Source organism: Notothenia coriiceps, unplaced genomic scaffold, assembly GCF_000735185.1.
Source record: "Notothenia coriiceps isolate Sejong01 unplaced genomic scaffold, NC01 NC01_scaffold00030210, whole genome shotgun sequence".
Classification (NCBI taxonomy): Eukaryota; Metazoa; Chordata; class Actinopteri; order Perciformes; family Nototheniidae; genus Notothenia; species Notothenia coriiceps.
Window position 1 is genome coordinate 546,160 of NW_011362911.1, and position 14,260 is coordinate 560,419.

At 41.3% G+C, this 14,260-nt stretch overlaps 1 protein-coding gene and 1 long non-coding RNA gene across 2 annotated transcripts in view; both read left to right on the forward strand.

Moving 5' to 3' along the window:
* LOC104959296 (uncharacterized) overlaps nucleotides 1–423 on the forward strand; it is a 17,270-nt gene extending 16,847 nt beyond the window's left edge. Inside the window, exon 3 of the long non-coding RNA XR_799847.1 lies at nucleotides 334–423. This is a non-coding gene — a long non-coding RNA (uncharacterized lncRNA). The remainder of the gene's footprint in view (nucleotides 1–333) is intronic.
* A 2,914-nt stretch (nucleotides 424–3,337) lies between these two features.
* neurl1b (neuralized E3 ubiquitin protein ligase 1B) lies at nucleotides 3,338–13,025 on the forward strand. The gene is made up of 6 exons (XM_010787166.1): nucleotides 3,338–3,579; nucleotides 7,396–7,640; nucleotides 7,723–8,056; nucleotides 9,752–10,492; nucleotides 11,311–11,436; nucleotides 12,143–13,025. Exons 1-6 carry the CDS (start codon nucleotides 3,549–3,551, stop codon nucleotides 12,388–12,390), a joined length of 1,725 nt encoding a protein of 574 aa, XP_010785468.1. The 5' UTR covers nucleotides 3,338–3,548; the 3' UTR covers nucleotides 12,391–13,025.
* The last annotated feature ends 1,235 nt before the right edge of the window (nucleotides 13,026–14,260 follow it).

Genomic DNA, 14,260 nt, shown 5'->3' on the forward strand with positions numbered 1-14,260 from the left:
ATTACCCGTCCCCTTGTGTGTTATGAAGGTTTTTCTGCATGTAAACGGTCTCCAGAGCCACAAACCCTTAAAGTACACCCTGTAGCGAGTAAAACTCTAACACAGAAAATACCTGTCTATGCTGCCCCAAAACGCCTCGTTGGAGATTTCTCATTTTCCATCGTTTGCTTCCTGGGTTCTGTGACGTGTGAACACCCAAATCAACAGCAAATGACAAGATTGGCCCAAATGGACCAATCCGCGGAGCACCTCACACACCAGGATCCCTTGGCTAACTAACAGGGAGTCCCTATTGACTTGCATAGAGCTCCCTGAACACTGGTAGTAGACGAGTTGGGATTGCGGAGAAATGCTCCCCGCAGACCCATTCTCACAGCGTTATAAACCTTTTTCTTACTCAATATAAAGCCACACTTATTGTTTTTACTTGTGATTGTTTGTGTGTGCTCAGGATGAGTTTCGCTTGTTCTCGCTGTATCGCCGACCCGAAAACCTGTCCGCTCCTCGCATCAGCGAGCCTCGCAACGTCCCGACCAATCAGAGCACACTGGGAGGGGGGGGGCAGGAGCTCCAACAATCCGTTAAGGACAGAGAGTGAACACACATACACAGAGATGCTGTATGAGAAACCAATGTGAGTTTGGAAAATTGCACAATTTAAATATATTCTAGTAGACCTCAACAATGGAATTATGATCAGTAGAAATGGCCATGACATGGGACCTTTAATATCAAGTACACTTTTATGGTCCAGTATGTTTGGATTAATCGGGAGAAATTAAGTATAATATTTAGAATTTGTTTTACATTTGTGGATAATCAACTGAAACCAATGATTGTTGTGTTTTTGTTAGCTTTATAGACTATACTATACATTATATCAAGGGTGTATTGAAGTGTACAGTAACTAAAAGATAAAGATTCTCAGTTTCTGGCGATTATACGCCTTCAAATCTTATGCAAAAACATTTTCTATTTCTGAGAATTAATCCTGGTAAATGCCACACATTAGACAACTAAATGCAAAAACAAACGTCATGTAATGTAACTTTAAAGGTTTGTCAGCCAGATAGCTTAGCTTAGCACAATGACTGGAAACAGCCGGAAAGAGTTAGCCTGGTTCTGTCCAAAGGTGACTTAAAAACATATTTGGTTTGGCTTGTCCGATCAAAGTGAAATGTATGCTTTTTGTTGGTTTGAATGGGGTTCAGTGCCACAGTGCACCATTTAAGGCATACCAAATAGAAAAAAACAAGTATTTGCTTAAGGGCATGTGTGAAGGAACATGGCCAGAAACATACTCCCTGAAGTCATTCCTATTGGGGAGAGATTTGGTGTTGGACAAAGTAAACATGAAAATCAACAAACGAATTGCTAACCGAGCATCATGGCGGAAAACGCCGGTCCCTTCTCCTGCAGTTAGTCTCTATTGACTTGAAGATCACTATTTGTTGTGTATTTTATTCAGCATATTCCTTATGTTCTCTTCAGGCCAGATGTCAAACAATATCAAACTTCTAAATAATTCAATCCTTACTGAACCTTTGTCTATCTTAACAAATGCCTGTAAAGGCAGCCAAAATCCCTGTGTTTAGATGTTTCTATGCAGTTGGGTTAGTTTAGTTTCTCACTCCAATCAAGCTGACCTAGGGTCTGCTTGAATCCTCCTGGTCCTGGTCTTGCCTCTCTCTTGTTTTTCAATGCTTAACAATAACTGGTTTACTAGTGATCAAGCAAATTGCACCAGGGGTTGAAGTGCACCAGGGTTTTAGTTAATGGTGGCTTGTGAAAGGAATTGAGCAATTAATATGTTCTTTTTTAAATGTGTTGAAGTCATCATTAAATTATCTGTTGTCCATTTACCAACTGTTATTGTATCTATAATGATTTTCCCTAAACCTTGAGCTCTCTGCTATTTCTGCAGACAATCAGCAATGTCTTGCGTGATTGTGCTAAAAATTAACCTGAAAGCACCCTTCCTTTTAAAGATATTCAGCCCAGCAATCATTGTGCATTCATAAGCAGCCCATAGTCTGCACTCAGGCAGTACAGCGAGCATTAGGAGAAGCAGCACTTGTTAATGCACTCTGCTGTGTTTACAGGGAAAGCTTGATTGCAGACTCCATTGCAGCCTCATATCACTTCCTGTGTTAATCCCCCTTTGCCAGAGCAGATCTTTCTTTCTGAGGCAGCAGCCAGGGCGTGAGGGGAATTTCACTTCTGCTATGCTTCACCCCAAACACTATTCACCAAAGGCACTTATAGAGAGCCACCATATCCTGCTTAAACAAACAGCATTGAGGAGGTAGAAACAAATGCTTTTGTCTTTGAGTTATATTTAGTTCCTGCCTGGCTTCACCCAAACGCCGTCTCTCACGAGATTTGTTTGCCCTCAAACAGAGTTAAATCATATTTGACCATGTTGGCAGCTGGGGAAGCATTTGTTCTTTCCATGTGAAATGGATGATGTCTGTATCGTAATCCTGCAAACATGAGGCAGAAGGTTCTGCTGTTTCCCAATTAGTCATGATTTGAGCATATATTGGCATTAAGGAATATTATCTTGCATATATCTACATTTTCACACAATGTAATTCCTCAACCAGCAGGAATGTTTGACACACAGCTGCAGTAGCGCCCCCGGCCTCTCTAATTGTCCACCACGGTTAGATACGCTGTCCCGGCCCTCCCTCCACTCCCTCACTGATGGTCTCAGTCTATAAACCCTGCAGGCCATGGCTCCTTAGAGAGTGGCGTGGTCCAGAAGACAGGAAACAGCTTGAGAGAAGCCCAGCAGTCAAGGCTGTGGGAGGGCAGAGGATAGGGTGGGAAATCAGGGGGATTTCCTCATGTGATGCTGGGACTTTTATTAAAGTATGCGTATCTGTGTGTCCAGCATATTAATAGTTTAAAAACATATGTTTTCATGTCTCTGGGATCAGTGAGTGAATCCTTTAATCTCGTAAATCTCTTTACTCTATCAGTTTCACATCTTCAGGATACTCAAAAGCAAATGATTTTGGAAACACATGATCAATGATCGTGTTATCATTTTGTATTGCCATCAACATTTTCCCTATGCTGTCTGCATACCCTTCTGTATGTAAATGTATTGACAAAGCACATTTCCTTGAGATTAGCATCCCCAACAAGCAGGATGCGTGTCCTATAGACAACAGTATAGTCATTAGTCTTCATCAGAGCCTTTAAGTGAATAATTAAATATTGTTCAGAGGCTCTGTGATGCTCTTGAGGGGGGATCTCTGCTCACTGTGTCTTTAAAGTCGTGCAGAGGGGAGCCTACTACAGAAAGGAGGGGGCTGCCGTGCGCCAGTTGGAGGTGTCCGCCTGTCGCTGCGGCTCGGGGTTGACATTAAGAAGAGCGCGTCCATGCTTCAGCGCGGAGATACGGTGCGATTTGAAGCCACTGATACTCACATTGAACTGGTTCCAGGCAGATACTCATCACACCGAGGATACATGGATGAACAGAGAAGTATTGCAATCGGAATTAACTTGTCAGCCAGTGCGAGGAATTTCTGGATATAATGGGGAATACGACACCTAAGCCTTTAATAGGTGAGACTTGTTCATATTAATGTGTCATACAGGAGGCTTGCGATGCACTTACACGAAGCTGTTCATGTGTTAGAGGTTATATGTTGAGATACACATGGTTAGTTCTGATTTCTCTACTTGTGCTCGCTCTGCGTGGAGACGCGCTTCCCATCACGGGGGAGCTGAGCGTGATTCCCAGGGAGCGACAACAAACAAGCGCTCCCAAAATTCACTTTTTACTCATCATCACTTGGAGAATAATAAGCAGTGATGTAGGATTATCGTCAACACATTTTCAAGAAAGGTTATTTGAAACTAGCAAATATCCTATCACAATAAACATATTAGTGTAGCTTTTGGAATTTATATTTACTATTTTTGAATGATCTAAATCCATCCCTGATTTCTACAGAAAAAATATTTGGAAAACCATGCAGCCTGTGCATTAAATAGCACTTGTGGTCATGATTTGTGTACAATCCAATTGTTTTCCCTTGTTTCTGTTATCTGGCTTTAATCTCAGTTGGGATTTTTTCTTTTTTTGCCATACAACGTTCTTTCATAGATGAATAGATAAACTACTAATGAATCCCAATGAGACATCCAAGCACTGTGGCTAAGTCACATAGGATTCACAAAACAAAACAATACGAGGACACATCCAATAATAACGTCAATACACTACAATCCTTACTAGAATCTCAACAATCAATACATAATGACCATTCTCTGCACGCAATATATCTGTAATAACTCTGCTCTTATCTTAAGTATCAAAGCTGTTTTACATAAAGCAGAATCTCAAATGAATTATTCCCCCAGTTTTTGTCAAAAGCTGTCATCATTAGCTCTCAGTAGATCGCTTTGACATGATACCTACAGCACATTTGATCATCTGTTCTCCATTTTTGATTTAATGTCCTTCACACTCCCACACCCCCATGCGCGCTGTGGCTGAATGATGTGGTTACTGCCACCAGAGACATAGGGCTTTGACTGAGAACAGTTGTTCACAGAGAAGCAGCAGCGTGGATCCTTGCTTGCACTTTGTGCTTTACATTAACACTGTATTCAAATAATATCTGTGTTTACTATTATGTGCACAACATTTTTGAAAGTAGATTTATCTTACTCAGTATAAAGTCATTTTTCACGCCTATGTGATGAATAAGTCATTGGACCAGCTGTGAAACAGTATCAATTGATACCATTGAGGTGTTTTCACCAAGAAATTCATGTTCACAACTTCTGGAGGCAAAATGTGACAAAACAGCCCCTCAAATCCACAGAGGCTCATGCCCTGCTCGCAGTGAATGACTGATGAACACATGCAGCCTAGAGATATGAGGGAATAAAGAGCCTGATCATCTTGTGGCCGAACATAACCCTGACGAATGCGCATAATCCCTTTTACGTTTGAAGAAAACCTTGCCTGCAGTGTGTGTCTTGTGCAGTCATATGATTGCATTTATTTATTTTATTAGATGCTGCATCATGCGTATATCACATATTAAGAATATGAGGAATTCTAGTAGAAGAACTATAGTACGCTGACATTGACCCAGCCCCAGCTCATGTCACCATTACACTTAAGTCATGGAGCAAAGGGACGGATTTTCCAAAAATGTATCATCAAGCGAGTTTTAACCTTGAGCAACATTTACAATCGGTTTTATTCAGGAAAACATTTTGGGTGCATAATTGAAGCCTAATAAAAGTGTTAAATTCATTTCTATCCTCATGTAACATTTGCTTAGCCACATATGGTAGCCAATTATCTGGGTTTACTTGCCAGCTGTTTTCTTCTTCCCAGTCTTTTATGGCCCATTGCTGAATTTCCTAGTGCCTTACCGCCATTATGCTGTGAACCCATTGGCTGACTGTGTATTGCATCACATACTCCTTTACAGGGCAAACAAAACGTATATAAAATAATGCCCTTTAGTGCTCCTAGGGGTGAGAAACACTGCAAAGTATCTTTAGGTTTGATTCACATTGAACCAACCAGCAAAGACAATGTTTTTATCATCCATTTTCTTCTCAAGGTTTTTTTTAATTGCCTTTAATTTAAAATGTAGAGTTTCCTTGCTCTTTGTTCTAAAATGAATGGCAATGACTGTATGAAATGATTGAAAGCGTCTGTCAAGTCCACAAAGGTACGCCACACTTTCTCAATTGTTTTCATCTTAACCACAAAGTATGAACCTGACTTTCTTTAGTTAACATGCTATAAAGATATATATGTCTTAACCATAAAGTGTGTTTTGCGAGTTGTTTCAATTTACGATAAAAAGCCTGCGTGCTAATAACATTACAAAGTCAGGGATCTTGACTTTTCTCATCTGGGACGTCGAATATACCAAACAAATCATCACATTTTATGAAGGGGTCTGGAAATAAAGTTAGAACAGTGATTTGTGTTAAAAGGTAACCTGCTTTTCAAATATTGCCTGTGACTTGAATATAATGTTCATAAACGACGAAAGGCAAAGACTCAGGCGTCAGTGGATGACCTGATGGGCGATGCCTTTCATCGAATAATGTCAAGCGAGCGTCTGCCTTCACTGTAGTTCCTTTAACTGCAGAATCCCAGGGCTTCCCCCCGCTAGCGAGCCAGTTGAGCTTATAAAGCCTCAACATGTTTTTCTCCATACTCTTTATCCAAAGTATATTTTAATTCCTCAAAAGCCGAATTCCCCGGAGTTAAAAAGGAATGGGCACCCGCACATCATTTGAGATGTTACAGATGTTCTTCCTGCTGCTTCATAGTTTAGAATATAATCAGTGATAATGTCTAATTTAGTAAATGTACTGTGGAACATTTCCCTGAGTTATTGCCTTTGCACCAGATCACAGTGAATTTTAAACAGAAATGTAATCACTCTGTGGCCTTGCAGGCGAATAATAACGCAGCCTCCCTTCACATTTTGGATTTCAGCCAGTCTATACCATAAACACACTTCTACATCGTTCAGTCTCTTTTAAACCAATGTCTTGCTTTCTTGTTTGATTTCTGATCCATGTTAATTTATGTTGTGATGCTCATGAAAATGAGCATCACAAATTTGTCTCATAAGTATAGGACACTGACACCTGTGAAGATGAGATTGAAGATTAAGCCTTTCATTTTGATATTTCTTCACAGAGTGCGCACTATGTGAATCATTCCACTTCGGAAGATAACTAGAGGAATGAAAGGGGCTATTCAGGGTTTGTTTATGCTGTAGGCCAAGGGTGTGTGTAGCCCATAAATAAGAGGAACGCTTATCAAGTCTCTTGTCGAAATGTTTTGTTATATTTTCTCTACTTTGATGCTATTAATATTTACATAGCTGTAAAATATGTTGATTTTACATAAACCAAATGTCCCAGTCATATTTGCACATGGACCTTGTCTATATTTACCCTGTTTCATTTCTGGAATATAAATTTCCCATACGGATGTGGTAAGAAGATTGATTTGGGACAGCTTTTTATATACTGTAAATGTGGATTACATGCTAAAAGAGACGGTTTAATGTACTTGTTGAGAAAAGTACAGAGGTTTATTAGTGTCAGTGTGGGAAAGGAAGTGTATGAGACTGTGGGCTCCTTTACATAACTGGCCTCTGCCCTCTAAACCGACTGCCATGGACCACTTGCAAGTGAGTTATTGTGTGCTGATATGTTTGCCTCTTTTTCCAACAGCTGGTGTCTCTAACATTCCTGTGTTGACCTTGTCTGAGTCACACAAAGGCAGACCTGCTGTTCACATCATCACATTGCTCTCTAACTTGGGTGATCAGGTGCAATCATTCTCTGTTCTCACTGTACCCCTGACTATTTTGCTGCCCACAGATGCGACTCTGCAACCCCGCCCGGTGGCCAACAGGCAGTACTACACTCTGCCTAACAATGGGGTAGGTGTGGAGAGGAGAACGTCCGCTGCTCCGGTCAGCATCAGCGTGGAGTCCCCCCGCTTTCACCCCCACGCCAAGGGCAAGAACATCAGGCTGGATGGGCAGCTTCGCCGCGCCACACGCAAGAACAGCTTCTGTAATGGCATCACTTTCATCCACAGGCCGGTCCACCTCTATGAGAAGGTTTGTTTTCAACCCAATCATTGTGCTTTTAAAAGATAAAGATTTAAATTGAGTTGAATCTTAATTCATTCTCTTTATTCAGGTGCGTCTTCGCCTGAGTGGCGTGCACACCGGATGGAGTGGGGCTTTACGCTTTGGTTTCACCAGTTTGGACCCTAGTGAATTGGTCACTACAGACATCCCCAAGTACGCTTGCCCAGATCTGGTGACTAGGCCCGGATACTGGGCCAAAGCTCTGCCTGAGAGGCTGGCCCTGAAGGACAACGTGTTGTCATTCTGGGCCGATCGCCACGGGAGAGTTTTCTACAGCATCAACGATGGAGAGCCCATCCTCTTCCACTGTGGGCTCAGCATCGGCTGTCCCCTCTGGGCCATCATAGATATCTATGGCCTCACCCAGGAGGTCACACTGCTTGGTAAGCACTTCATTATGTTATTTACCTGCTCCAGAAATCGCTCCTGTAAAATAGTTTTTGCAGCCAAGTGTAAGTCAGAGTAAGCTAGATGTATTTTTTGACCATGGCTTTGACAACCACGAAACCTCATGAACTTATTTATACAGTGTCTACACATTCACAGCTAATTTAAGCAGCTTCCCCAGAGTTCAGAAAGCAGCTGTGCCAAGAAGCTCTGCAGCAGCGAAGGCCGATATAGTAGCTAGTAAAGTGGCTCAATTATCCACTATCTGTGAGACAACAAATGTTTGTCAAGAGAACCAAAACCATATCTCTGAGATAAACAGGATGTGGACCAATCTCATCCACGCTGAACCTCCCACTCAGCTCTCTACTGTCTTACTATCAGTTTCCTGCGCATTGTCACTTTCTCTCTCTTCCTTCATTTCCATCACCCTCTCGCCTGTGGTTCCCTCTTGTACTCACTGGGTATGTTTATCTTCAGTCTGACAAGAGCTATGGCCATGTTTGGTCAAGGAGGCAGATGAGCTTTGGAGGGGCCAGGGCTCTCAACTGCTCCAGCATCACGAGAAATAGTAATAGAGGAATGTATCATAAGTCAAAGGGGGACAACTTCTTTATATCAGCCCCCTGTGTATAGAGAAATTCAGCTATGAACTATTTGCAGTTTAGAGAGCTCATATTTAAGGAACCTGCTCATTTTCAGGTTCATACTTGTATATTTGGGTTACTACTAGAGCATGTTTACATACTTAAATGTCTAAAAAGAACACTCCTGGATACTCTCATTCACCCAGCTGTTGATGTAGATACTCAGATGGGGTGTTGTAAATTCAAATGAGCCTGCATGAGACCAGGGAAGGCCAGTCTGAGACGTGGGGTGAATGCCATGTTTTCTGACTGAGGCCGTTCACAAAAAACTGACCTGCGTGGGTTGGTAGGCACTCCAGACATACCCAAAAGTATGTACGTGCACAGGCAGTAAACAAAGTCATTTATTCATATTATGTCCCTTTTAGGATAGAAAAGGGAATGAACACAAGAGTTAGATACCTTTTTACTGGTGGCCATTAACATGCATTACCTTGGATTACTGCCTAAAAGACGTGTTTAATCTTGCATTTCTCATGCATTAATCATTGCCTTCTGTCAGTCTCAGTGGAAAACAAGATTAAACATTATAAATATATTATATGTGTTAATAATACATTTTTTAAAACGTCCTGTTACAAATCTGTATAGTATCCCAACGATTACTCAATTAATCTATGAGACGAAAAATGAATTTGTAATTTCTATGTCAATCTTTATGCAAATATTTTCTGCATGTTTTTTTCTTGTGTGACAGTAAGCTTCCATTTTGCTCATTGGTCATATATTTTATAGGCATACTTTATAGAGAATTAATAAATTGAGAAAACAATCAGCAGATTAATCTGTAAAATCACTACAATTTGCAGCACTTTAATATGCCCTATATAAACAAAAGCGCTCATAGAGCAAAAAACCAACATCAAGGAGGCTGCAGAAACTCATGAAGATTGTATCTTAGGAACAAGCTTTTCCTCAGGCATCATAAAAAAGTCCTCCCGAAAAAAAGGACGCGAAAAAAAATGACCTGTGCTTAAATTGGGCTAGATCGTATCATACAGTACATCAGTCACGAAACTTATTTGTTGATATTCTCCATCACAGAAAGCACGTTTGCTGAGAGTGTGGCGTCCAGCTGCCTGAGTGCGGCCCGTCTGAGTGCCTATCTGCCCCAGAGTAGCCACGACTCGGCAAATTACAACAACAACCAACTGGAGAACAACCAGGCTGCTGCTGCCAAGATGGCCACCCTCCAGCTCAATAACTACAACCAGCTCATCCCCTGCTGCTCCTCCACCATTTCCTCCTCCACACCATCTTCCTCGGCCTCCACTGGGTTCGGCACCCCGAGGTTGGCCCGTGGCCTTCCCTCCCCGCTGGACAATGACTTGCACTTTCACCCAGTCCGTGGCCCCGATGTGATTCTCTCCGCAGACCGCTCGGCAGCCTGCATCCACTTTCTGGACAGCAGTCGGACTCTGGTGTTCAGTGACCGGCCGCTGCATATGGGGGAGACTTTGTACGTGGAAGTGGGCCACCTGGGCCTGCCCTACTTTGGGGCGCTGTTGTTTGGCGTAACATCATGTGACCCCGCCAGTCTGCACGCAGGGGACCTACCAGCGGACCCTGAGGTTCTCCTGGACCGTAAAGAGTATTGGGTGGTGCACCGGGGCTTCCCCATGCCTTGCTCTGGAGACGTGCTCAGCTTCAGTCTGCTGCCCAGTGGAGAGGTGCATCATGGGGTAAATGGAGTAGCACGTGGCAGGCTGCTCTGTGTGGACTCCTCTCAGGTCCTGTGGGCCTTTTTCACCTTGCATGGGGCCGTCAACAGACTCAGGATACTAGGTAAGCTACTTACAGAGACACAGAGATGTGAACCAAAACCTCAAACATTCCTGTAGTTTTACAATGTTGGTGGAACTGTCAAAAGCAATTGTGGAGATGCCATCTTTAAAAGCATACACCAAATGTTATAAAAAACTTGGCCTTTTGCATCAGTCTTCTGTTCTGTAATGTGTTTTCCAGTAAGGTGCTGGTTTTGTTCCCTATGGACTGAGCCAGCCTAGTTGTTTCACCCTGTTTCCTGTCTTTGTGCTAAACTAAGCTTACTACTCCTGTTTGTAACTTCACATTTAATAAACAGAAACTACAGCGATAACACACTCGAAATCCAACTCTCTGCAAGAAAGCATGTGAACAAATGTCAAAATATGTCTAAATGTTACCATCCCTGAAAAGGACATGCTCTTCAATAATCATCAGTCTATTTTTGAGACTAGGCAGCCCTTGCAATGTATTTTTCCCAGACTAAAGGAATGCAGTTTAGCAGTTTATGTCTGCATGTGTCTGTTCAGTTTAGAGCGGTGACCTATCTGATCTAGTCCCACTACTCCCACATAAACTCCCCTCGGCACAGACCCAACAATAGTATCGTCAAACAGAAAGCAAAAGAAAATCTCTCTTTGAGACTTCAAGTAATACAAATATGCACATATAATATGGCTGCTTAGGGATGGTTTGTGTAGAGTCACATTCAAACTGTTCAAGGTCACTGTATTGTAATGCCATCCATAGTTTTAAATACGCTTTGTCTGAATGGCACCTTTAAAGGTCTTACATGAGTCTAATTATCTGGGTCATGCGTATTTATCTTTGTGGCACAGGAACTCTGCAGTCCAGTCCTCCCTCCACATCCACCAGCAGTTCTCAGAGCAGCAGTCCAGACGACAGTGACTCAGACCTGGCGTTCAGCGTCAACAGATCCTCCTCCGCCTCTGAATCCTCTCTGGGTAGGTCACCACATGTTGACAGCATACCTGATGCTACAATATATGAAAGTCACTGCATGAAGGCTCGTATTCATCATGAGTTATGAGAAAGACGTTTTATTGGATTCTATGTAACATTTGTAACAGATAAACCTCAATGTTTTGGTGCATACAAAGCTGCAACATTATGTCAAGTAACTGATAAGACAATCACTTGGCAGTTATTTACATGCAAAGCTGATAACCATTCATTCATGAAGGAAAGAATTCCAGTTAAATTAAATCCCACTACTTCAATCAGTGTGTTCATAGGTTTAAATAGAATAGGATAAAACATGTGTATTCTTGTTGCATTTGTTGTGAGTTCAACAAAACATGTATTATCATGGTGTCACCATTGGTTCTAGGAAAATTAGCTGAGCATTTTGAATTATTTCCTGATGTTACATAGATTAACTTGGAAATAGATAACAGATACATCAACTATGGAAATCTCTCTTAGTTGCAACCCTATTACATACTCCTTTTATGTGTTAGCAAAGATTAGATTGTAACATTTGTATTTTTCATGGCTTGTAAAAACACTCTCCAAAACACACACACAATCCAAAGCAGAGTATAAAAGCAACACTATTAAGGATCAGAACCTGGCATACTCTTCTTAATGTGTACTTGCATCCTCGTCTACTCCTCCGGTCTCACACATGTTTTCTTTCTTCTTATCTAGTGACTGCTCCCAGCTCTCCTCTCAGCCCTCCGGTCTCTCCCACTCTCAGCGCCTTTGAACTGCCCCCTGCTGGGAAGAGCGGAGAGTGCACTGTTTGCTTCGACCAGGATGTGGACACGGTCATCTACACCTGCGGACACATGTGTCTGTGCAGCGACTGTGGGCTGAAGCTGAAGAGACAGATCAATGCGTGCTGTCCGATATGCAGGAGGCCCATCAAAGACGTAATCAAAACATATCGGCCATGATGTTCCAGATGTGTAAACAGGGGCTGTGACTGATGGATGCCACCTGTGTTCTCAGGCTTTGTTGGACATGAATCTTGACCGCAATCGGAAAAAAGCCAGGACATAACCGTGCCTATATTTCCATTTTATATGGGTGAATCGTTTTTGGAGATAGACTTTCATCTTCATACTCAAAACTGTAATGGAGCTCATCTTAATACAAAGACTGCTTCATGAGCTCCTATCTTTTGACTCAGAAACAAGAGATGTGCTTTTGTTTTGTATTTTCAATGTGATGTCTCTTGCGTTATTTGCCGAGCAGAAAAGCCTGCTGTGAATATTTTTGTCCTTACCCTCGTCATACTTTCAGAATAGCGTGCTTCAGCAGAATGTGTGGACTTCTAGTGCCTTAGATGTTTGTCACATTTAGTGTCCGAGTATATATACGCTAACAAACGTAGCCATAGTTTTAATGTTCAGTGATGTGGTAAAAGAAGGTTTATGCAATAAGCAGTGTAAAAGTAAGTGGACAGATGGAACCGGATGGTAAGTGTGTTCAGTGCTTTCGGAAAGGTATGTTTGGTATACAAAATGAAGAATCTGGTTTTGCATTTTGTGAGTCAATAAAGTGGACTTGGTGTGATTCCAATTATTAATAGTTTCAATAATGAGACTTTTTTTTCATGTAAAGTTTTCTACATCGCAATCACTATTATGTGGTTCTTACACTGCTGATCAAACAGGTCAACAGTGTGTGAATTGAAGGTTTTTTTTGTGTGAGATCTTTATAGCACTTTTTAGTTCAGTGATTTTTTTGGTAAAAGAAAGCATTAATGATACTACTTGAGTTTTTTTTCAAATACATTTTTAATCAGATATTTTTCTTGATTAAATTCTAGAATATCTGAAACAATAATCGTTGCTAAAACAAGTCTGATGACAAACTATGATGGAACTTTACTGACCTTGGTTGTTTCCACGGTCAAGATAAAAGAGTCATGGAAGTCATGGCATGATTCCATATTAGAAGATAAAAGCTTTAGCACAGATACTAAATTGACCTTGAGGTGAGAGAGTTTTTAATAGATATTCTCCATTTGATTTGTATTAGTCAACAGTAATAGACTTTTCTTATCGGAATAAACAATATACACACTGAGTTAGGCTTGAAAGCTTTTTCATATAGCAACCATTTTGACTTTTCATCGCAGGAAATGCACAGGCAAAACATATTTAGGAAATGAAAAGGTAAGTGCATATTGGACTTAACATTTATCAGATGACTAGATGGGGTGCTAATGTTTAGTGGCTGTGTAAGTAGTCATTTTTAATAAGGTGTTAAACATAAGCTACCCACGTCAGGGGGAGGTTTCTTCTTAAAATGTTGTAATTAACAGTTGATTTACATAAAAAAACACAGAGCCACATGTTTTTGCTCTTGTGTTAACTGTTAAGGGCACTAAGGTTAACTGTAGGTTAATTTACTGCTAGTTCTACTAACATAAATAATAATAAAGAAGGTTAAATTGTGAAAGACAGCCAACACTATTTCTGAGGCGTTGTAACACTATGCTGAAGTGCTGAGAGGTTTAAATGTTTGTGGTTAACCAATACTGTCTGAGTCAGTAACGCTGAACCTCAGAAGTTTCTCTGTGTATTTTAAAGGGGGGAGTGGACCATTTTGACCTATTAACACTATTGTGCTGGCAGTGAAGCTAACTTGGCACTTTGTCATTATTACCTCCTGCATTACACTCAGCTGGCATGAATAGGCAGGAAAAATAATCATTGGGTGTTTCATTTCATACAGTCACTGTATCCACTATCCATAATATTACATTTGAATCCACAAGCTATCAACTTACAAAGAAGTTGAGTGCCAAGTGCAATA